The sequence below is a fragment of the Chiloscyllium plagiosum genome, chromosome 15 (genome assembly GCF_004010195.1).
Source record: "Chiloscyllium plagiosum isolate BGI_BamShark_2017 chromosome 15, ASM401019v2, whole genome shotgun sequence".
Classification (NCBI taxonomy): domain Eukaryota; kingdom Metazoa; phylum Chordata; class Chondrichthyes; order Orectolobiformes; family Hemiscylliidae; genus Chiloscyllium; species Chiloscyllium plagiosum.
The window spans coordinates 28250916-28273587 of NC_057724.1; the positions used below are offsets into that span (position 1 = coordinate 28250916).

The window sequence follows — 22672 nt, forward strand, 5'->3', positions numbered from 1 at the left end:
TAGATCTCATGGAATACAGGGAGAACTAGCCATTTGGATACAGAACTGGCTCAAAGGTAGAAGACAGAGGGTGGTGGTGGAGGGTTGTTTTTCAGACTGGAGGCCTGTGACCGGTGGAGTGCCACAAGGATCAGTGCTGGGTCCTCTACTTTTTGTCATTTACATAAATGATTTGGATGCGAGCGTAAGAGGTACAGTTAGTAAGTTTGCAGATGACAACAATATTGGACATGTAGTGGACAGTAAAAAGGGTTACCTCAGATTACAACAGGATCTGGACCGGATGGGCCAATGGGCTGAGAAGTGGCAGACGGAGTTTAATTCAGATAAATGCGAGGGAAAGCAAATCTTAGCAGAACTTATACACTTAATGGTAAGATCTTAGGGAGTGTTGCTGAATAAAGAGACCATGGAGTGTAGGTTAATAGCTCCTTGAAAGTAGAGTCGCAGGTAGATAGGATAGCGAAGAAGGCATTTTGTATGCTTTCCTTTATTGGTCAGAGTATTGAGTACAGGAGTTGGGAGGTCATGTTGCAGCTGTACAGGACATTGGTTAGGCCACTGTTGGAATATTGCGTGCAATTCTTGTCTCCTTCCTTTTGGAAAAATGTTGTGAAATTTGAAAGGGTTCAGAAAAGATTTCCAAGGATGTTGCCAGGGTTGGAGGATTTGAGCTATAGAGAGCGGCTGAACAGGCTGGGGCTGTTTTCCCTGGAGCATCGGAGGCTGAGGGGTGACCTTATAGAGGTTCACAAAATTTGTAGGGGTATGGATAGGATAAATAGGCAAATCTTTTCCCTGGGGTCAAGGAGTCCAGAACTAGAGAGCATAGGTTTACGGTGAGAGGGGAAAGATATAAAAGAGACCTATGGGGCAACTTTTACACACAGAGAGTGGTATGTGTATGGAATGAGCTGCCAGAGGAAGTAGTGGAGGCTGGTACAATTGCAACATTTAAGAGGCTTTTGGATGGATATATGAATAGGAAGGGTTTAGAGGGATATGGGCTGGATGCTGGCAGGTGGGACTAGATTGGGTTGGGATATCTGATCGGCATGGACGGGTTGGACCGAAGGGTCTATTTCCATGCTGTACATCTCTATGACTCTATTTACACAACACGCTGCACCTGAAAGGCAAAAAGCATTGTGGAAGACCCCACACATCTTTCACTGGCAGAAGATACCAGAGCATACAGTCTCTCACTGCCTGACTGTGCAACAGTTTCTTCCCCCAAGCCATCAGGCTCTTTAACATATGTATAATCGGACTCTTTCCCATATGAAATTCTTTCATATTGCTGCTGGAAAAATGTCTATTATTCATCATTCTTCTGTTACATTGTAACTAATGTGTTTTGCACTGCTTATTCACTTTATGCCGTATATGATTGTGTAGTTTGTGCTGTCAGTGTAGCACTGTACTACTGGATGACTTGGTTTGATGACTTGACCATGATAACCACCATAAACAGTGGATGTGAAGTGAAGTTGTTTTGATTTAGCTATTTGAAATGTATCTTATCTTTTTCGTTTTTCCAAGTTAATCCCCAGTAAAGGTAAACAGCTCATAAAGTATATCACTTTGGAATCAGGATGTAGGAATTCCATACATTTGATTCACCCTCCAATATTTTCTAATGGCAAAACATAGCTGCCAGCTCCATGTTAGAAATTTGACAATTTTGGGAGTAATGAGGTTGGAGGTGTATGCAGATTCCTTTCGAGAATCACTGCTCCACTGGTTGTAACAAATTTCAAATTTAATCAGCGTCAATGTGGTCAAGTATATAGGTTTTACATTGTAACTTGTTTAGAATTAGAAACGATTCAGCGAAGTATCTCTTTTGTCAGCAAAGAATAACTTATTTATTACAAATAAAAGTTAAATACACAATAGTTATAGACAAAAAAAGCTTCAAACTGTGATGGAGTCTTCTAACATTACAAACTTAAAACATGAAGCAAATATGGGGAATTGACAAATGATGGTTGAACACCCCATAGAATGCATCAAACTGCAAATACAATGAAACAGGACCCATGGATTTCTGTCTCCTCTGCTCTTGTTAGTGATATTGTGGGTCACCAAATCTGATTATGACTTCACAATTAAGGGATTATGATTATTCATTTTTGATGACCTTGCCCTGAAACTCCCTCAAAATCTACTCCACATGGACAACATCAATGATTGTTCAGCTGGCCTGTCTTCCTTTCCTGGGACTATGTTCTTTAGAATTTTTGGAAACTGCAATCCATCATTTGTGGCATATCCTTGAAATTTTTTGACTTCATTTTAGTTCTCTTAAAAAGTTATTGGGTTGGTGGGCAGACATATTTCATGAGGAATGTTATCATTGTTACAGAATGCTTATGGCATAAATTATATTAAACAAAAGGAGAATTCATCACAATTTGCAGACTGAGACTTTATCAACCAGCATCCCAGCTAATAGGGCAAAGTTCTTAAGAATTAATGGGAATTGACATTTTAAATGTAATGAGGCATCAGAATTATCATAAAGGTTATTTTTTGTTAAACAGCATAGTAACAGTGAGATAAACTTGATAATATACATCAAAGTAATTAAATTAAATAAAACAAAATGAGGCAAAAAAACAGAGATGGGACACGGCAACAAAAAGGTCACATAACACATGATGAACGTGAGAAAATAAAAATGAAAAGATAAATACAAGATATACAGTAGAATTTTGCATCTTGGGTCAGGACTCAGGATAGGCATATGGGCCAGCTGCTGGCAGGTGGGACTAGATTGGGTTGGAATATCTGGTCGGCATGGACGGGTTAGACCGAAGGGTCTGTTTCCATGCTGTACGTCTCTATGACTCTATAACCATGACTCCTGACTTTGGGATCGAATGCAGATCCTGACCCTGTATGATGTCAGGAAGTCACCCAACAGTAATATTGCCTTTCTGGTTAAATTAGTAGCCAAAGGGCTAGCTCACAGAGTAACTAAGGAAGGTAGTTTGGCTCTTGCAGCTAGAAGACCAATAGGAGGCCATGCAGCATGGAAGGAACAGATTATAGTTGTAGATAGGGGAGAAAGAAACACCTTTCTCTTGAAATACTGCCCACCAACCCAGTAACTTTTAAGAGAACTGAAATGAAAAATGGCCATGGCTATTGGACCAAGGTTGTGGAAGGGGGAGCCTTCCTCTTTATGTTCTGTGGCTCAGTTCTAGCAAGAAGATCAGGGAGTGTCAGCAGACATTTGATCTATTGCCAGAGCCTTTGAAAATTCCAGTCAGCCTCTGGTCCATGATCTTATTGGCCCTTTCACAGTCTTAATTAGCTACCCCATTTGTGGATGGAAAAGCTCTGCCACTGACCCTACCTTTTCCAGAATGGCCCTGAATGGGTTGGCAATGTGAAGCCCATAGGACTGCACTGCCACAACATATCAAAGTGAAATCCTTTCCATAAAGAAAGAGAAATAGTAAATCAAAATGATGACTAAGAAATATTCATTTTTGTATACTTTCTTACACAATTACCCATATCCCATGACAACATATGTTCCAGAAGTCACAGTCAGAACCATGAAGTATTATCCTTAAAAATGCACATCTTATGGTTAACACTGCCAAATGAGATGGTTCACACTCTTCATTCTTTTAAGACAGATTGTATGTTTATTAAGAAGCAGTGCTGGTAAAATAATTTTGGAACATTTTAAACAGTTCTTTGACATTTCATCCAGAATAAGTAAAAAGTACCACAGCTTTAAGTCAGGTTATTTTAAGCATGTGCATTCAACAAATGTGCATATTAGTGGTACAACAGCAAATGGCCCCACAAATAGGTCTGTGTTGACAACATTAAATTGTATAAAATAATATTCCACCTTTGATGTGGTCATTACAAATCTATTTTGTATTGTAAACTAGTCTTTAGAATTTGCAGAATTTTCTTCAAACTTTTGGAATTGTTTCGAAATCATTCTGCATTACACCAAGGATGCTTTTTCTGCATTTTTTCTTACTTTATATCTATTTTGAATCTCTGCAAAATCCCAACAGTGGACAACAGGGTGGAGCAGTGTGTACAGCCACTTAAGCCCAAACTACTATGAATTAAAAACTAATACAAAATCAAAATACTGGAGAGGATGGAAATCTGATAGAGAAACAGAAAATGTTAGAAATAATTCTTGTGTCAGGCAGGATCTGTGGAAAGAAATTGGTTTCATATTTCATATCTGAGACCCTTTAACAGAATTGTTTTGATGATAGGTTACCATGTCTTAAAGAATAAATCTGTTTCTCACTGCAAGTGATGACTGCCTGACCTGCTAGGTATTTCCAATATTTTCTATTTTTATTATTAAATTCATGGGAACATACTCAAATTTAAATCTGGGAATGGAAAGAGAAACTTTCTATCTTTATTTGGGTGGGGCTGCTCTTAAGCCCCATGGGAGGGAAGAGCTAGAAGTTATTTCTGCTACAATGATACCATACTTAGGTGATCTTGTTAATGCCGATCTTGCCTCATGCACCTCCTGTGCAGTGTAACCTGTATGCCTATAATCTGCATGTCCTTGTTTACTATGATCTGCTTGCACTGTTCAGAAACAAAGCTTTTCACTATACCTAAGTACACGTGACAATAAATCAAATCTGAACTTCTGAATTGACTCATCATTTCTGAGTATTTCAAGAAAACAGTTTCCCATTACATTTTTTTTGCACTAAATCAATTGGAAAAGTTATAGTATGGTTACTAGACAAGAGGGCATTCAGTCCATTAAATCTGTGCCAGCTCTGTAAGAACAATTGAATGAGTCCCACTCCACAGTCCTCTCTTTGTGGCCCTGCAATAATGTTTTATTTTGGGTGCCTATCCAGTTTCCTTTGCTAAACTGAGATTCAATCAGTGTCCACATCTTTCTTGGAAGTTCTTATCAGATCTTAATCACCCGCTGAATACAATTACATGTTATTTTTAAGTGCCAGCACACCAATCCCCCATCTCCCAACTCTAACTGTTTGATAACACTGAACTTACTCAATTACTCAGGTTCATTGTTCACATTATTTTATAGAATTTTATTCTCATCTTCACTTTCCATTCTACTTAACAATTCTATGTTTTTATTTTTCTCTTTTCTGAATTCAGCTGTAGACAATTCCAATTTTGGTTCAAAAAGAAAAAGGGAAGTCTCCATATTAGAGAGGAAGAAGTGCTGGATGTCTTGAAAGGCATAAAAGTGGATAAGTCCCCAGGACCTCATCAGATGTACCATAGAACTCTGTGAAAAGCTAGGGAAGTGATTGCTGGGCCTCTTGCTGAGAAATTTGTATCATTGATAGTCACAGGTGAGGTGCCAAATGACTGGAAGTTGGCTAACGTGGTGCTACTATTTAAGAAAGGTAGTAAGGAAAAGCCAGGGAACTATAAACCAATGAGCCTGACACCGGAGGTGGGCTAGTTGTTGGAGGGAATCCTCTGGGACAGGATCCATGTATTTAGAAAGGCAAGGATTGATTAGGGATAGACAGCATGGTTTTATGTGTGAGGAATCATGTCTCACAAATTTGATTGAGTTTTTTTGAAGAAATAACAAAGAGGATTGATGAGGGCAGAACGGTAGACATGATCTATATGGACTTCAGTAAGGCATTCGACAAAGTTCCTCATGGGAAACTGATTAGCAAGGTAGGGTCTCATGGAATACAGGGAGAATTAGCCATTTGGATACAGAACTGGCTCAGAGGTAGAAGACTGAGGATTGTGCTGAACGGTTGCTTTTCAGACTGAAGGCCTGTGACCAGTGGTGTCCCACAAGGATCAGTGCTGGGCCCACTGGGCATTTTGTCATTTATATAAATGATTTGGATGTGAACATAGCAGATATAGTTAGTAAGTTTGCAGATGACACCAAAATTGGAGGTGTTGTGGACAGCAAAGAAGGTTACCTCAGAGTACAATGGGATTTTGATCAGATGGGCCAATGGGCTGAGGAGTGGCAGACTGAGTTTAATTTAGATAAATGTGAGGTGCTGCATTTTGGAAAATCAAATCAGAGCAAGACTTATACACTTAATGGGAAGGTTGTGGGAGTGTTGCTGAACATAGACACTTTGGAGTACAGGTTCATAGTTCCTTGAAAGTAGAGTCGCATGTTGAAAGGATAGTGAAGAAGGCATTTGGTATACTTTCCTTTAATGGTCGGACCATTGAGTATAGGAGCTGAGAGGTCATGTTGTGGCTGTACAGGATATTGTTTGGGCCACTTTTGGAATATGGTGTGCAATTCTGGTCTCCTTCCTTTCGGAAAGATGTTGTGAAACTTGAAAGGGTTCAGAAAAGATTTACAAGGATGTTGCCAGGGTTGGAGGATTTGAACTATAGGGAGAGGTTGAACAGGCTAGGGCTGTTTTCCCTGGAGCTTCAGAGGCTGTGGGGTGACCTTATAGAGTTTTATAAAATCATGAGGGGCTCAGATAGAATAAATAGATATGGTCTTTTCCCTGGGGTGGGGGTGTCCAGAACTAGAGGGCACAGGTTTAGAGTGAGATGAGAAAATTTTAAAAGGGACCAAAAGGGCAAATTTTCCACACAGAGGATGGTGCGTATATGGAATGAACTATCAAAGGAAGTGGTGGAGGCTAGTACAATTGCAGCATTTAAAAGCCAGCTGGATGGGTATATGAATAGGACGAGTTTAGAGGGATATGGGCCTAGTGCTGGTAAATGGGACTATTTTAGGTTAGGATATCTGGTCAGCATGGACAAGTTGGACCAAAGGGTCTGTTTCAGTGCTGTACATCTCTCTGTCTCTATGACTGATAAGCAATCTAATCTTCAGTGTCACTGTAGATCTATAACAAGCTTCAGTGAGTGGAATACAACAATTGACATGTAGTTGGGCTGTTGTTGCCTCATTGATAAAGTGAGGGACCTGGTTGAGTGGAATCTGAAACAGGCACAGTCTTTTTGTCCCTGTGTACTGACCTGCTTTCCTGAACTTGATGGAACCACATCAAGTTTATGTCTGATTAGGAGTTCAAGTTAAATAAAAATATGTGCCATTTGATGTAAGGGAGCAGGGACTGGTTACATTGCGTCTCCCAGGCTGGCAAATGAAATATATCCACTCCTACAACTTGTCGAAGGAGTCATCTGGCATTTCCCTTTTGTTTTCTCAAAAGAGTGTCCTACTGGAGAGTTTAGAATCCCAAACTGCCGTCAAGATCAGGAAAAGTGGGAGATTCCTGGTGTGATGTTAACAGCATGTCTATGACCCAGATGAACTGTTTTCAGTTGAAAACAACAGTTAACTTTTTTAAGGCACATCAAACGAGGTTTGTGCTTCAAATTAAGTTCCAAGTGTGTAATTATAAACGTCATGGAGACTGTCCTGTGGTGCGGTGGTAGTGTCCCTACCTCTGGACCGGAATCACATCTCTGAACAGGTTGATGAGAAAATTCAATGAAGTGAATCTCAGTAGTGTCCCGTAGGCGGCAGTGTGTCCACGTCAATGTGGAAGCCTTGACTCTTGCTTGATGATAGAGACATCAGACTTTGCAAAATAAAAAGCCAGTCCACTATCTGAGTAGACGCTATTATTCCAGGAGGTGACTGAACACTGGATTCTCACGCCCCACTCAGCTCCCATCTGTTTTAATCGGTAGATATCAGATTAGTCCATCTGACCAAGCTGCTCCCACTGACCGGCGTCACCTCGGAGCTGAAGTCAAACTCGTTGTGTCCCAGCCAGAGTTCCGGCAGCTCGTCCACTCGGTCCAAGCCCAGCTCCAGCACCAGGCTCATGAGTGAGTCCTCATCGATGAGGTCCGTGTCAATGATGCCCGGTGTGGCGGGGCTCGCCTGCCCTGGGCTTGGAGCAGCAGTTGGAGCCTGGCTGTCCCCGGGAGCTGCAGCAGGAGCCGCCGCCGCTGCAGCCGGGCTCTCGTACTGGCTGGTGAGTTTCTGAAGCTGCAGGCTGGCCAGCAGTTGTGGGCCGTGCAGTGCCAGCTGCTGCTGCTGCTGTTGCTGCTGGGCCCCGCACCAAGGGGTGAGCCGTCCCTGTCCACTGCTGCTCCGAGCTACCGAGCCTCCATAGTGCCGCATAGTGACCGCTTCAGCTTCCTTCAGTCCGGGGTCCACCCGAGAACGCAGCCGGGGACCTGAGGGCAAAACAACCTGACATTAGCAACGACCCAAGGACAGATTCTCAAACACAAACTTACACACCAACATCTCTGGAACCCTCAATACAGACATTTTCCAATTGACCTGTTCAGAGGGGTTAATATACTTGTTTGTAGTAGGTGGTGTGCGAATCTGGGCTTCCTGGCTCAGAGGTAGGGACATTACCACTGTGCCACAGAACTTTTTCTCTCAATGTATACCTGTTACGTGGTCACTATTCGATTGGCTAAGTGGCAACATTAAAGTACTGTTATCGGAATTGGCATCAGAGTGATTCACATTCCTTCCCAGTTTATGATGTGGAGAAGCAGGTGTTAGACAAATATTACACAACACCAGGTTACCGACCAACGGGTTTATTTGGAAGCACCATTTGGAGTGCCTGTAAACCTGTTGGACTACAACCTGGTGTTGTGTAATATTTGTCTGACATCCAGTTAACATCCTGGATGTCAGTTCCAGTTGATTCAATTATAATCAGGGAAAAAGCTGACAGTCCATGATGGAACAAAAACAGAAATCACTGGAAAAGCCCAGGTCTGGCAGCATCTGTGGAGAGAAATCAGAGTTAACGTTTTGGATCGAGTGACCCTTAGAACGCCTCAGTCCGTGCTGATCCGTTTATAAACAATGAAGCAACTGGGACCAGAGGATTGCTTTGTGATCACGTAACATTTCATAAAATCATGCCGTACAGAAGAGGTCCTTTGGCCCATTGAGTCTGCACTGATAAAAAAATATTTTAAATCTACACGATCCCCACTTTCCAGCACTTGTCCCATCGCCTTGAATGTTGTGATATTTCAAGTGCTCATCAAGTACTTTTTAAAGGTTGTGAGGTTTTCCGCCTCAACCACACTTCCAAGCAGTGTACCCTCTGGGTGAAAACATTTTCCTCAAATCATTCCTGAACCTCCTGCCTTTCACTGTAAAATGGAGTCCCTGCTTCCTATCCACCCTGTCCATGCCCCTCATAATTTTATACACCTCACTCAGATCCCTTTCAGCATTCTCGGCGCCAAAGCAAACCCGAGTTTGTCCAGCCTTTGTTCATTGCTACACTGCTCCATCCCAGACAAAATCTTAGTAAAGCTCTGTACTTCCCCAGTGTAATGTCATCCTTCCCATAGGGCGGTGAACAGAACTGCACACAGTACGTTAGCTGTGGCTGAACCAAAGTTCTGTGGAGCTCCAACATAATCCCGCTTCTGTTGTTATTATCTATGCCACAACTGATAAAATATCCCATATGCCTTCTTAAAGTAAAACTCTATTAATCTACCGCCTTCAGGGATCTGTGTTACTGCTTCAAGAATGCATCACCTTGCACTTATCGGGGTTAAATTCCAATCTTATCAATGGGTTTATATCCTCCTGTAACCTAACGCCTTCCTCCTCACTGTCAACCACCCGGCCAATCTTTGCGTCATCCACAAACTTACTTATCACCTGTCCCCCACCCCTTCAATCCCCCAAACACACAGACACTCTCCGTTTATACACGTAAATGTAGGAAACATTTTAAAAGATATTGTTCAGGATGTCCGCAGTCTCCCCAGGCTGGTTCAGAACCCCCCTGTCAACTGAAATCAAATTTAAATAGAATTCCTAAAGACAACCGCGCCTAATCTAACTAAAGAAACATTGAAGACCGTTCTCATTGAGACAAACTTTGACCGCTTTGTTCACAACAGAAGCGTGGGGTCAGAAAAGGTCGCTGACGCTCGGTAGTTTTACCGAGGGCATTCTGATCGGGTTCCTGCTCCCGCTGCTGTTCCGAACATCCGTCATTTTCAAAGAACGTTCTCCCTCTTATTTAACTCGGTGGCCCCTGCTCTTTGATCCCTGGCTGGATTTAAACAGAGACTTGTTTTTGCAGCATCGATAGCATGTATAAACCCCATATGACTGCCTACATCTCAGAGACTCCCCGGTCACTGCCTTTATCCAGGCTGTACAGGCGGAGATTCCCTCTCCACCGAGAACACTGCTATACCCTCCAGCACAAAACCTCTCAAATCCCTGAAAATCCTCTGTGATCAAAATGTACTGGGTCGCTGTAAACCAAAGTCCAGTGGACCAGTCATTAATTACTCAGAGTTCTAACCCTCGCCCCTCTTGGGTTTTACAAATATTTAGCTCAGCAGAATCCAGGGGTAATCTGGATATCAGTTGGGGGCAGGGGTTTTTCATCCCTTTAACCCCTCAGAGGGACCATATCGACTTTCGATTTGTAAATGGGGTATGCAATACAACGGTGGAAAACAAATTACCGTTGACAGGATCAATAGACAAAGTCTTTTCCCTGGCGTGAGGGTGTCCAGAATTAGAGGGCATAGGTTTAGGGTGACAGGGGAAAGATATAAAAGAGATTAGGTGAATTGGCCACGCTAAATTGCCTGTAGTGTTAGGTGCAGGGGTAACTGTAGGGGAATGGGTCTGGGTGGGTGCGCTTCGGCGGGTCGGTGTGGACTTGTTGGGCCGAATGGCCTGTTTCCACACTGTAAAGTAATCTAATCTAATCTAATCTAATCTAAACCTAAGGGAAAACTTTTTCACGCAGAGGGTGCTACGTGTATGGAATGAGCTGCCAGAGGATGTGGTGGAGGCTGGTACAATTGCAACATTTAAGAGGCATTTGGATGGGTATATGAATAGGAAGGGTTTGGAGGGATATGGACCGGGTGCTGGCAAGTGGGACTAGATTGGGTTGGGATATCTGGTCGGCATGGCTGGGTTGGACCGAAGGATTTCCATGCTGTACATCTCTATGACTCTATGTGGACTTTGAAAATATGTTTATTCCTGCGGCAACACTTTCATTCTCATTTTTGTTTCACGCCTTCTAGAATTCAAATATCTGGCATTCACACCTCGTGTTTGCTGTGATACCGGAAACTTGACTCATTTTGTAATGATGCTTGTGTTTCTCCCCCCGCCTTGAGAACTCATTCCCGCAGTGCACGACACTCCAAGCACAGCATGTTGCAAATGGTCTGCCACTTCTTAAAGCGTAAAACGCACGCGTCAAAGGAACATTTCCATTTTTGGAACAAGCCCCCAATATATTTCCCCGATATTGACGGCTCATGTTTGCCATTATGTGTTTGTACAAATATTGGACACGGATGCCACAGGAGTTAAGGATAACGATGTATTTCGTGCGTAGATTTGAACTGCCCCTGTATGTTCTGCTTTAACGAAGGAAACACCTGTGGTGTCGAACGGAATGCCCTTTAAACATCAGATGTGGGCCACCTTCACCCGCAGTTGGGAAATATCACAAGAATGCCACGTGGGTATACTTGAACGGACCACTGTCCCAGGAGACTGTTGGGTTTTGGGGTTTGGTATGAACGCGGAGCCCTGTTTTCCTAAAGACGGTTTCTGTAAACGTGCAGAATTGGATCGAGAGCTCCGGGAGGGGAGGGGAGGGGTCGCCGGTGAGATGGGATTAGACCGTCCTCTCCGGGGAACATGAACTTCCAAAGCACCGTGCAGAAAGCGGCTCCTACAGAAGACTGCTGAACGGCCAAGCTCCTTCAAAGTGGGAGAGTGGCTTTCCCACGCTTTCTAACCTTCTCTAGATTGCACTTAGTTCTAATTGACGCCCGATATTGGGGAAGGGGGGGGGGGGGGTGGAATCTCACCCACAGTCTGACCTTCTCCAAGGTTGGTTCCCCGAGCCAGTGTCTCCGATTGCTTCAGTAAAGGTCAATCTGTCGATCTAAAGTAGGGTGTGCAGGACCACACCAGCCCCGTGCCCAACCGGAGGCTCCGGAACTTGTGGGGTCGCCTCACTGTTGTTAAAGCGGGGTATTCCGGATCCAAGACGGTGACTTCTAGCGGTAGGATTCCCCTGGAGATGGAGTTGTCAGGATTTGGGGACTGTTCCCAATGTGAACGATGCACGCCTGACCGTGCTGAGCCCAATGTGTACAGCGTTCTCCCTGTAAATCCCCACTTGAAATGAAAGGTTTTTTTTCCTGTGCTGTCCGGCCGTCACTGAGACCCACCAGCACTCAGAGCCACACAACGTGCGGCTGCTAAAACCTGGACTGGATCGCCCCCTGTCCTTGGAGGGAGCTTTTCCTCCAATGAAATCAAACTCACTTATTATTAGCTAGAGCGATCGCCTGTCCTCGAGGGGAAGTCTCGAAGGGAAGTCTCGAGGACAACATCCCAAATCCCCAAGGTGCATACTCAGTAACTCCGCTTGCGAGTGGCTGAACAAGAACATACCCGGATTTCCCGTGTTCAGACACTCCTTAAGGAGAAAGTGAGGACTGCAGATGCTGGAGATCAGAGCTGAAAATGTGTTGCTGGAAAAGCGCAGCAGGTCAGGCAGCATCCAGGGAACAGGAGAATCGACGTTTCGGGCATAAACCCTTCTTCAGGAAGCCCTTGGATGCTGCCTGACCTGCTGCGCTTTTCCAGCAACACATTTTCAGCTCAGACACTCCTTAGACCAGCCTAGATTGGAGATGACCATGTGGTACCCACATTGTACCACATTTGGGAGGAATTGCACGAGAAACTGATTTCTGTTTTCCCCGAAGAATTCTTCCAAAAAATTTTTTATTCCCTCTTGGGATGTGGACAATACTGGCTGTCCCTCGTTTGCTTGTCCCTAGTTGCCCCTGAGAAGGTGACAGTGAGCTGACTCCTTGAACCGCTCCCGTCCACTTACCATAGTTTGTGACAGTGAAGGAACTGCAATATACTTTCAAGTCAGGAGTGACTTGGAGGGGAATGAGGTGGTGGTGTGCCCATGTATCTGTTGCGCCTGTCCTTCTAGGTGGAAGTGGTTGTAGGTTTGGAAAGTGCTATCTAAGGATCTTTGGTGAATTTTTGCTGTGCAACTTGCTGATAGCACACACTGCTGCTACTGAGTGTTGGTGGTGGAGGGAGTGGATGCCCATGGATGCGAGCTGCTTTGTCCTGGATGGTGTCAAGCTTCTTGAATGTTGTTGGAGCTGCACCCATCCAGGCAAGTGGGGAGTATTCCATCACACACCTGACTTGTACCTTGTAGATGGTGGACAGGCTTTAGGGAGTCAGGCAGTGAGTTATTGCCTGCAGTATTCCTAACCTCTGATCTGCTCTTGTAGCCACTGTACTTATGTAGATAAGCAGGGGTGCTTGTCTACCATGGATTCCAGCATCAGCATTTTTTTTGCCTCTAACTGTGCTTACATGGCAAGTCCAGTTAAGTTTCTGGTCAATGGTAACCCCCAGATTGATAATAGTGGGGGACTGAGTGATGGTAATACCATTGAATATCAAGGGGCAATGGTTAGATTGTCTCTTATTGGTAATGGTCATTGCATGGCATTTGTGTGGCATGTATGTGATTTGTCACTTGTCAGCCCAAGCCTGGATATTGTCCAGATCTTGTTGCATTTGAACAAAGACTGCTTTGTTCTGGGGAATTGCAAATGGTGTTAAATATTGTGCAGACATTGGTGAGCATCCCCACTTCTGACCTTATGATGGAGGGAAGTCTCCATTCAAAACAAATAATTCAGAGTTATCTGCTGAAATTGGCCAAAATAGGGTCAGAATTGACAGGGAGTGGCAATATCCTGCAAATTGCCCATCTGGCACTGTATTACAAAATAAGGGGCTCTATTTCTGAGAGGAGGTTCTGCTCATGGTGCCCTCAGAAATGCAGTACCATACTTCCATTCTGACAAAGTTAAAGATCACACAACACCAGGTTATAGTCCAACAGGTTTAATTGGAAGCACACTAGCTTTTGGAGCGATGCTCCTTCATCAGGTGTTAGTGAAGGAGCGTTGCTCCGAAAGCTAATGTGCTTCCAATTAAACCTGTTGGACTATAACCTGGCATTGTGTGATCTTTAACTTCATACACCCCAGTCCAACACCGGCATCTCCAATCCATTCTGACAGTTCTTTTAATGTGTAGAGGGAGAATAGAATGAAGTCCTTGCAGGAAACGGGGTGTGAGAACATATAGTCCAATTAACTGTAGAAATCAATTGGTTTTTAATAGATATTGGTGGGCAATGCAGTCCTCGAAATGGAAACAAATGAGTAAAGGAAGGGTAGAGTTAAAGAGTTGGAGATGGACCAGACAGTATGGTCCATTCTTCTGTCACTCCTAACACTTCCTCACACTCCCATAGCAGCTTCTCTTGCAATTGCAGAAGATGTAACACTAACTGTTTTACTCTTTCCTCACTGTCCAAACACACAGCATGTGTACTTGTGCTACTTTCAATCTAGTTGACATATTTGCTGTCACAATACAATCTCCTCAACATTGGTGAGACCAAAAGCAATTCGGACAACCACTTTGGGAATGTCTCCAATCTATCCAGAAGAATGACATAAACCTTCCAGTTGCTTGCCATTGAAACACACCATCGTACTGTCATACTAACATTTCCATTCTATGCCTGCTGCAGTGTTCCAATGAAGCCCAATGCAACACGGAGGAATTAGGCATTTTGCAGCTTTTGGGATGCAACATTGAGTCCAACAGCTTCAGAGCATGAACACCATCGTCCACTTTGAGTAACCTCCCGTCCAACAGATTCCTGATGGCATAGGTTTGCTCTCAGCAAAGCTGACCTATTTTCTATTTCACCTGTCATTAATACCTATTTTATTGCTAGAATGCTCCTTTACCTTTGTCTTTTGTTCTCAGGACTGCTACTATCTGTTCCACCTGCCCCCTCTCTCCCATTCCAACAGCTTTGTTAAACAAAAAATCATATTCCAATCCCCTTCAGTTCTGAAGAAGAGTCACTGGATCTGAAATGCTAACTTTGTTTTCCGCTCTGCAAGGATGTTGCCTAATGGGTGTTTTTCAGCCATTTCTGCTCTTATTTCACATTTCCAATATTTTCCTTTAGTTTCTGAGATGCTTCATTTGAATTACTACATGAATCAGTGTAAAACAAATCACCAATCAAGTAATATTCTGAAACAATCTAAGACAGTGATTAGTCCATGTTGAGTGTACCAGAAATTTCTCCATGTTTTGTAACAATCCATCTCCATTCATCTAAAGGGCAGATGTTCAGGCTTTTTGCACAAAAGTAGCAGCTTATAACACTCTATCTCAGTGCCCAGGACAATTTGAAGACCACCCATTAAACACTTTTCAATGCCACTCTATCCAGTGCTTTGCATTCCAAATCACTTCTCCGGCCAGAGGGAATGTTCCTGTCAGCTCCACTCTTTCACAATTTGTCAAGCCCTATCAGAGGGAAAGTAAAATAGTAGTATAGTTGTGAAAAAAAAGTACAAAAAACTGGAAGTCGATAAATGACATCCACACCAAGGGTTTGGTATGAGTAAAGCAATATTCCTACACTAGGTTCCTATCCAATGAACCAAGCTGAAAACTGCAAATGTAAAGATGGGTGTAAGCTAAGAACAGGATTTACCTGTCATGCTTTCTCTGTTACATAAGTTGCCAACCCATGACCAGAATGGATTAGCAACCAAAGGTGTGCAGGTTCGGTGAATTGGCCATGCTAAATTGCTCATAGTGTTCAGGAATGTGTAGGTTAGGTGCATTAGTCAGGGGTACATATAGGAAAATAGGGTAGGGGAATGGGTCTGGGTGGTTTACTGTTCGGAGGGTCGGTGTGGAGTTGTTGGGCTGAAAGGCCTCTTTCCACACTGTAGGGATTCTATTATTAGTCTCTTTGCTTTTGTGTCTTATGCTATTTTTAAGTGTAATTACAGGTTTACTTGCTGTTATCTCTCAATTTTCATCTAACAAGTTCACATCTGTCCAGCTATCACTCACTTAATCTGCTAATCAATATTCAAGCATATATGTGTCACAGTGTGAGCAAAATATATTTCTACAGGCAGCGGTGATAAAGTGAGCTCACAAAATAATCGATTTCTCTTGTTTTGAAACATTTATCAATATTGCTTATTTGGAATACCTATTCTTTGAAAAGTTCATTTACACATAATAAATAAAAATAAAAATTGACACTAGCACATGAAAGAACTCCATCTAGCTCCTTTCCTGTCGGTGGCAGGATGATGTGTCCTCAGACTTAAACTTCTCCAGAATCTTCCAGTTTAAGAGTGCTCAATCTGTTGATGTTTGAGTGCTCAAATGAACTCCTGCAATTCGTCTGGATTCTTCCAGAGTTACCCCGTCTCATCTCTCGGAATGCCCTTTCTGAGAGAAGTTGCTGTTGCAGATCGGGATCATACATTCGGCTGCTCAGATTATTTGTGGTGCAGTCAATGCTGAATTTTATACAAACCTGGAACATTGCCGGTGAGTTGGAGGATAGCTAAATTACAAAGGCAGAACAGCCAGGAAAGTCCATTTGGATGGGATACCTCTAATTCTAATGATCTAATGTAAATTTTTCTCAACCACTTTTATTGCTCGCCATGTGGGAAGTGATAATAGGAACCTCTGAAAACACATACTTACATCAAGTATTGTCTTTTGCTTTGGTTCAGCCATGGTCAGTCAATGGAGTTACCAGGTAAATAGTCATCATATATCAAGAAAATGATGTTGATTCCACATTCTACTGTAGCCAGCAAAAGTGAGGACTGCAGATGCTGGAAACCAGAGTCTAGATTAGAGTGATGCTGGAAAAGCACAGCAGGTCAGGCAGCAAGTGAGGAGCAGGAAAATCGATGTTTCGGGCAAAAGCCCTTCATCAGGAATGGAGATCATCAGGAATCTTGGTGCAACAAGCTCAAGATTGACTATTTTTTTTGTTTCCCCACTTTTAAAAATAGCTACTTCTAAAATGGAAACTGTCAACTGCCTGACAACAATCCATGATATCTCTTAAAATGGAGACTGATAGATGGTTCTTACAAAATTGCAAATGTGTTCAGATCCAGAGACTATAGTGCATGGTATATTGTAGGCTTTCAAGCTGTCAAAATCTCTACTGAAGCGTAAAGACTGTTAACATATCTCCTTGCCGTTTATTCAAAAATAATTTACATGAAAGAATCTCATCCTATAGGACTATATGATTGCTGAGAAATGACACATTTTATCAAAGCTTTTCATATTACACTCATCAGGACAATTTAGAAGGATACCAATTCAAAGGAAAATCAATAGTTATACTGTCTGAGAGGACAGTGCTCACTGGTTGGCAAGTGAATTCTGATCATCAGTAAGAGATAAGCATGCAGATTTGACCCAGAGGATTAGCTGTATATCAGACATTGTGAAAAGGATGAAATGACCCCTGTGTATTTACTTTTATTTATAGAATCCCTACCGTGTGTAAACAGGCTCTTCGACCCAATAAGTCCACACCGCCCCTCTGAAGACTAACCCACCCTGACCCATTCCCTACACCTTAACTGTACTGGTTTCGTATATTGCGGTGTTTCCTGCCTCGATATATTCCTTTATCTGTACATAAATTTGAGCAATTAGTTTAAGCTTGTACAGATTGGTCAGAACTATTTTCTAATTTTGAAGTGAAGGGTGCTACATATATTAAAATAGTTATCATGTTTAGGAGTCAGTTGTGAATTAAAGCTGACAAATACCCATTGGAGAATAAAGACAGGCTTCATTTAAAAAAAGCTAAAGATATTCATGGCTGCTGCCATTTAACCACCAACATAAGTGCAAGTTTTGGGGAGAACTTTCAAGCTATATTGCAGTTCCTTGACTGACACCATGGGTTTGAAGTTCAAGAATAGTGCTTTGGTTATTGAGCCAGTGCTCAACAGCTGAGTTCCAGCAGTATTGGACACCATGTTTGTGAGAAATCATTTTATTTCATTAATTCCTGAATTTAATAGCTAGCAAGACCAACATTTGTCGCCAGTCTCTAAGTATGCTTGAGAAGGTGGTGTTGAGCAGGCTTCCTGAAACACAGTAGTCTATTTGGTGTAGGGTTCATCCACTGGAAGGACTTACTGTTAGAAAAGAATTAAAAGATTTTGATCCATTGACAGTGTTGGAATGGTGATATAGATCCAAGTGGAAAGCTTGGAGGAAAATTTGCATTTAGGTGGTAGAGGTCCTCATGGTGTTGTGTAAGGAATCTCATTGAATTGGAGAAAGTGAGGACTGCAGATGCTGGAGATCAGAGCTGAAAATGTGTTGCTGGAAAAGCGCAGCAGGTCAGGCAGCAAAAGCCTTGGATGCTGCCTGAACTGCTGTGCTTTTCCAGCAACACATTTTCAGATCTCAGTGAATTGCTATAGTTCAGTTGTAAACTGTACATGCTGCTACAACTGGAAGCCAGTGCAGAGGGAGTGAACATTAAAGGTGGTGGATGGGGTGCCAGTTTAGTGGGCTGTTTTGTTCAGGGTGCTTTAAAGCTTGTTGCATGTTGTTAGAGTTAAACTCATTCAGGTAATTGGGGAGTATTCCGGCATTTTTCTGGCTTATGCATTAGAACCATAGAAATGAAGTAGCACAGAAGGGGCCATTTGGCCCAGCTTGACCATGGCTGACCCAAAGACGCCCAAATGCCATTTCTAATGCCATCTTTCTACAGGTTGTAAGTTTGCTCACTGAGCTGTAAGGTTTTTTTCTCGGACGTTTCATCACCATGCTAGGTGTCATCATCGGTGAGGCTCTGTTGAAGTGCTGGTGTACTGTCCCACTTGCTTTTAATGTGTCTTGGTCTGTTGTGATGGGTGATATCATTTCTGGTTCTTTTTCTGAGAGGTTGATAAATGGGGACCAGATTGATATGCTTATTGATGGAGTTTCAGTTTGAATGCCAGGCCTCTAAGAATTCCCATGCGTATCTTTATTTCACCTGTCCCAGCATGGATGTATTGTCCCAGTCGAATTGATGTCCCTCGTTGTCTGTGTGTAAGGATACCAGTGATAGTTGGTTGTGTCTTTTGGTGCTCATGTATCCTGGTGGCTAGTTTCCTGCCTGTCTGTCCAATGTAATGCTTGTTGCAGTCCTTGCAGGGCATTTTGCATATGATGTTTGTTCTTGGTGATTATTTTCTAGAGTTCAATAGATTCAGGATCAGTTCCTGCGGATTGGAGGATGGCTAATGTTGTACCACTTTTTAAGAAAGGTGGGAGAGAGAAAGCAGGAAATTATAGACCAGTTAGTCTGACCTCAGTGGTGGGAAAGATGCTGGAGTCTATTATAAAGGATGAAATTACGACACATCTGGATAGTAGTAACAGGAGAGGTCAGAGTCAGCATGGATTTATGAAGGGGAAATCATACTTGACTAATCTTCTAGAATTTTTTGAGGATGTAACTCTGAAGATGGACGAGGGAGATCCAGTAAATGTAGTGTACCTGGACTTTCAGAAAGCCTTTGATAAAGCCCCACATAGGAGGTTAGTGAGCAAAATTAGGGCGCATGTAATTGTGGGCAAAGTATGAACTTGGATTGAAAGTTGGTTGGCTGATAGGAAACAAAGAGTAGTGATAAACGGCTCCATTTCGGAATGGCAGGCAGTGACCAGTGGGGTACCGCAGGGATCAGTGTTGGGACCGCAACTTTTTACAATATGTGTTAATGATATAGAAGATGGTATTAGTAATAACATTAGCAAATTTGCTGATGATACTAAGATGGGTGGCAGGGTGAAATGTGATGAGGATGTTGGGAGATTACAGGGTGATCTGGACAAGTTAGGTGAGTGGTCAGATGCATGGCAGGTGCAGTGGATAAATGTATGGTTATCCACTTTGATGGCAAGAAGAGGAAGGCAGATTACTACCGAAATGGAATCAATTAGGTAAAGGGGCAGTACAGAGAGATCTGGGTGTTCTTGTATACCAGTCAATGAAGATAAGCATGCAGGTACAGCAGGTAGTGAAGAAGGCTAATAGTTTGCTGGCCTTCATAACATGAGGGATTGAGTATAGAAGCAAAGAGGTTATTCTGCAGCTGTACAGGGCCCTGGTGAGACCACACCTGGAGTACTGTGTGCAGTTCTGGTCTCCAAATTTGAGGAAAGACATTCTGGCTATTGAGGGAGTGCAGCGCAGGTTCATGAGGTCAATTCCTGGAATGGCGGGATTACCTTACACTGAAATACTGGAGCTACAGGGCTTGTATACCCTTGAGATTAGAAGAGTGAGAGGGGATCTGATTGAGACATATAAGTTTGGACACTCTGGAGGCAGGAAACATGTTTCCGCTGATGGGCGAGTGCCGAACCAGAGGACACAGCTTAAAAATAAGGGGTAGATCATTTAGGATAGAGATGAGGAGAAACTTCTTCACCCAGAGAGTGGTGGCTGTGTGGAATGCTCTGCCCCAGAGGGCAGTGGAGGCCCAGTCTCTGGATTCATTTAAGAAAGAGTTGGATAGAGCTCTCAAGGATTGTGGAGATAAGGCAGGAACAGGATACTGATTAAGGATGATCAGCCATGATCATATTGAATGGTGGTGCAGGCTAGAAGGGCAGAATGGCCGACTCCTGCACCTATTGTCTATTGTTGGTACAGGGTCCTTTAGATTCATCAAGAGTTGTTTTAGTCTGTTGGTAGGTTTGTAAGCTACCATGATGCCTAGGGGCTGGAGTAGTCTGGTAGTCATCTCTGAGATGTCTTTAATGTATAGTAGTGTGGATACCGTCTCTGGGCATGTTGTGTCTTCTTGTTTAGGTTAGTTGTCTTTGACAACCAAAAGACATGACCCACTATCAATAGTATTCCTACACGCAGACAATGAGGGACACCAGTTCGACTGGGACAATACATCCATCCTGGGACAGGTTAAAGAGAGACATGCACAGGAATTCCTATAGGCCTGACATTAAAAGCGGAACTCCATCAACAAACACAACCTCTCAGAAAAAGAACCAGAAGTGATATCACCCACCAAAGCAGACCAAGACACATAAGTAGAAAACGTGACAGAACACCAGCGCTTCACCAAAGGCTCACTGATAATGTTACCTAGCATGGTGATGAAATGCCTGAGAACAAACCTTTCAGCTCAGCAAGCAAACTTACAACCCGAACCACAACCCGAGCTACAAACCTTCATAAAAGTTGTAACCATCTTCTTGCATATGGCCTATAGCTCTGCAGCTTACAGCACTTAAGATGCAGATCCAGGTACTTAAAAAAAATACTTTTACGGTCTCTGACTCCACCACCAACTCAGGCAGTGAATTCCAGACATCCACCGCCCTCTGCATTAAAAAAAAACTTCCTCCCATCCCCTCTAATCTTTCTGCCACGTAGCTTGAATCTATGAGCATGGGTTTTTAAACACTCTGCCAAGGTAAACAGGTTCCCTTTGTCTACTTTATTTATACCTCTCACAATTTTGTATACCTCAATCATGTCATCCCCTCAGCCTTCTCTGCTGTTAGATTCATAGAGTCCAACAGCACAGGGACAGGCCTTTTGGCCCAAACTGGTCCATGTCAACCAAAATGTCCATCAATGCTAACGCTATTACCCTGCACTTGGCCCATATCCTTCTGAACCTTTCCCATGCATATATTTGCCAAAATGCCTTTCAAGTGTTGTTAATGTACCTGCTTCAACCACTTCCACTGGCAGCTTATTCAGTGTAAAAAAAACTGTGTAAAAACATTGCCCCTAAGGGTCCCTTTTACTGTTTCTCCTCTAACCTTAAAATGCCGCTCTCTAGACCTCAATTCCCCAACCCTGGGAAAAGGACTGAGTGCATTCACCCTATCCATGCCTCTCATAATCTTTTAAACTTTTATAAGATGCCCCCTCAGTCTCCTACTCTCTAAAGAAAAAAGTCCTCACTTGTCCAATTTCTCCCTATAACTCAGATCCTAGGGTCCTGACAACATCCTTGTAAATTTTGTCTGCACTCTTTCCAGTTTAGTAACATCATTCCTATAGCAAAGTGACCAAACTGAACACAATACTCCAAGTGTGGCCTCATCAATTATCTATTAAATTTCTTAATCAATCAGACACATTATGATACACATTTGGAGCAGGTAGGACCTGAACCTGGGGATCCTGATTCAGAGATAGGAGCACTACCAATGTTTCACATAGTTCTTGTCACATACTTTGCAAAGTCCACAGAATTCTTGGAACTCAAATTGTTTAGATATCATTCATCGTGCCTCTTATGTTCAGTTATTATTACACATGTCTGAAGCAGGTGAGATTTTAACCCAGATCTCCTGACTCAGTTTGCAGCTACCGCTGTGCCACCACACCTCTAGTGCTCATCCTTAGACAGCTTTAATCAACCTGTTCAGACATATTGTGTCACATATCTGGAGTGATAATGCCTACAGTTCTTAAATGTTCATGCAAACAAAATACCTCAAGTCATTTGACAACAATCAGGAAATATTGTTTTTACTACTCTAACTGAATGTAACTACCCAGATCAGGAATTTTCATCTTCAGGTACTTCGCTGTTCTTAATCAGAGCATTGTAGCTGAGGTGCTATTAACGATAAGAGTTCCATGGTAATTGGTGGGAAAATCAATCAATCTTTTTCAGAATTGTAATTATCCAGTTACTGTAAATTTGCCAGTTGTGTAAATTG

The 22672-nt window shown here is 42.8% G+C and overlaps 1 protein-coding gene across 6 annotated transcripts in view; it reads right to left on the reverse strand.

The window, feature by feature from the left end:
* cited1 (Cbp/p300-interacting transactivator, with Glu/Asp-rich carboxy-terminal domain, 1) overlaps window positions 1-12387 on the reverse strand; it is a 14245-nt gene extending 1858 nt beyond the window's left edge. The window contains exons 1-2 of one of the 6 annotated variants that reach the window (XM_043704541.1): window positions 12302-12387; window positions 6742-8163 (exon numbers count right to left, since the gene is read on the reverse strand). In XM_043704541.1, the coding sequence (XP_043560476.1) occupies window positions 7658-8107 (450 nt within the window). In that variant the 5' untranslated portion in view covers window positions 8108-8163; window positions 12302-12387 and the 3' untranslated portion in view covers window positions 6742-7657. The other 5 variants (XM_043704538.1, XM_043704542.1, XM_043704539.1 and 2 more) reach the window with 5 other exon arrangements.
* Window positions 12388-22672: the final 10285 nt, after the last annotated feature.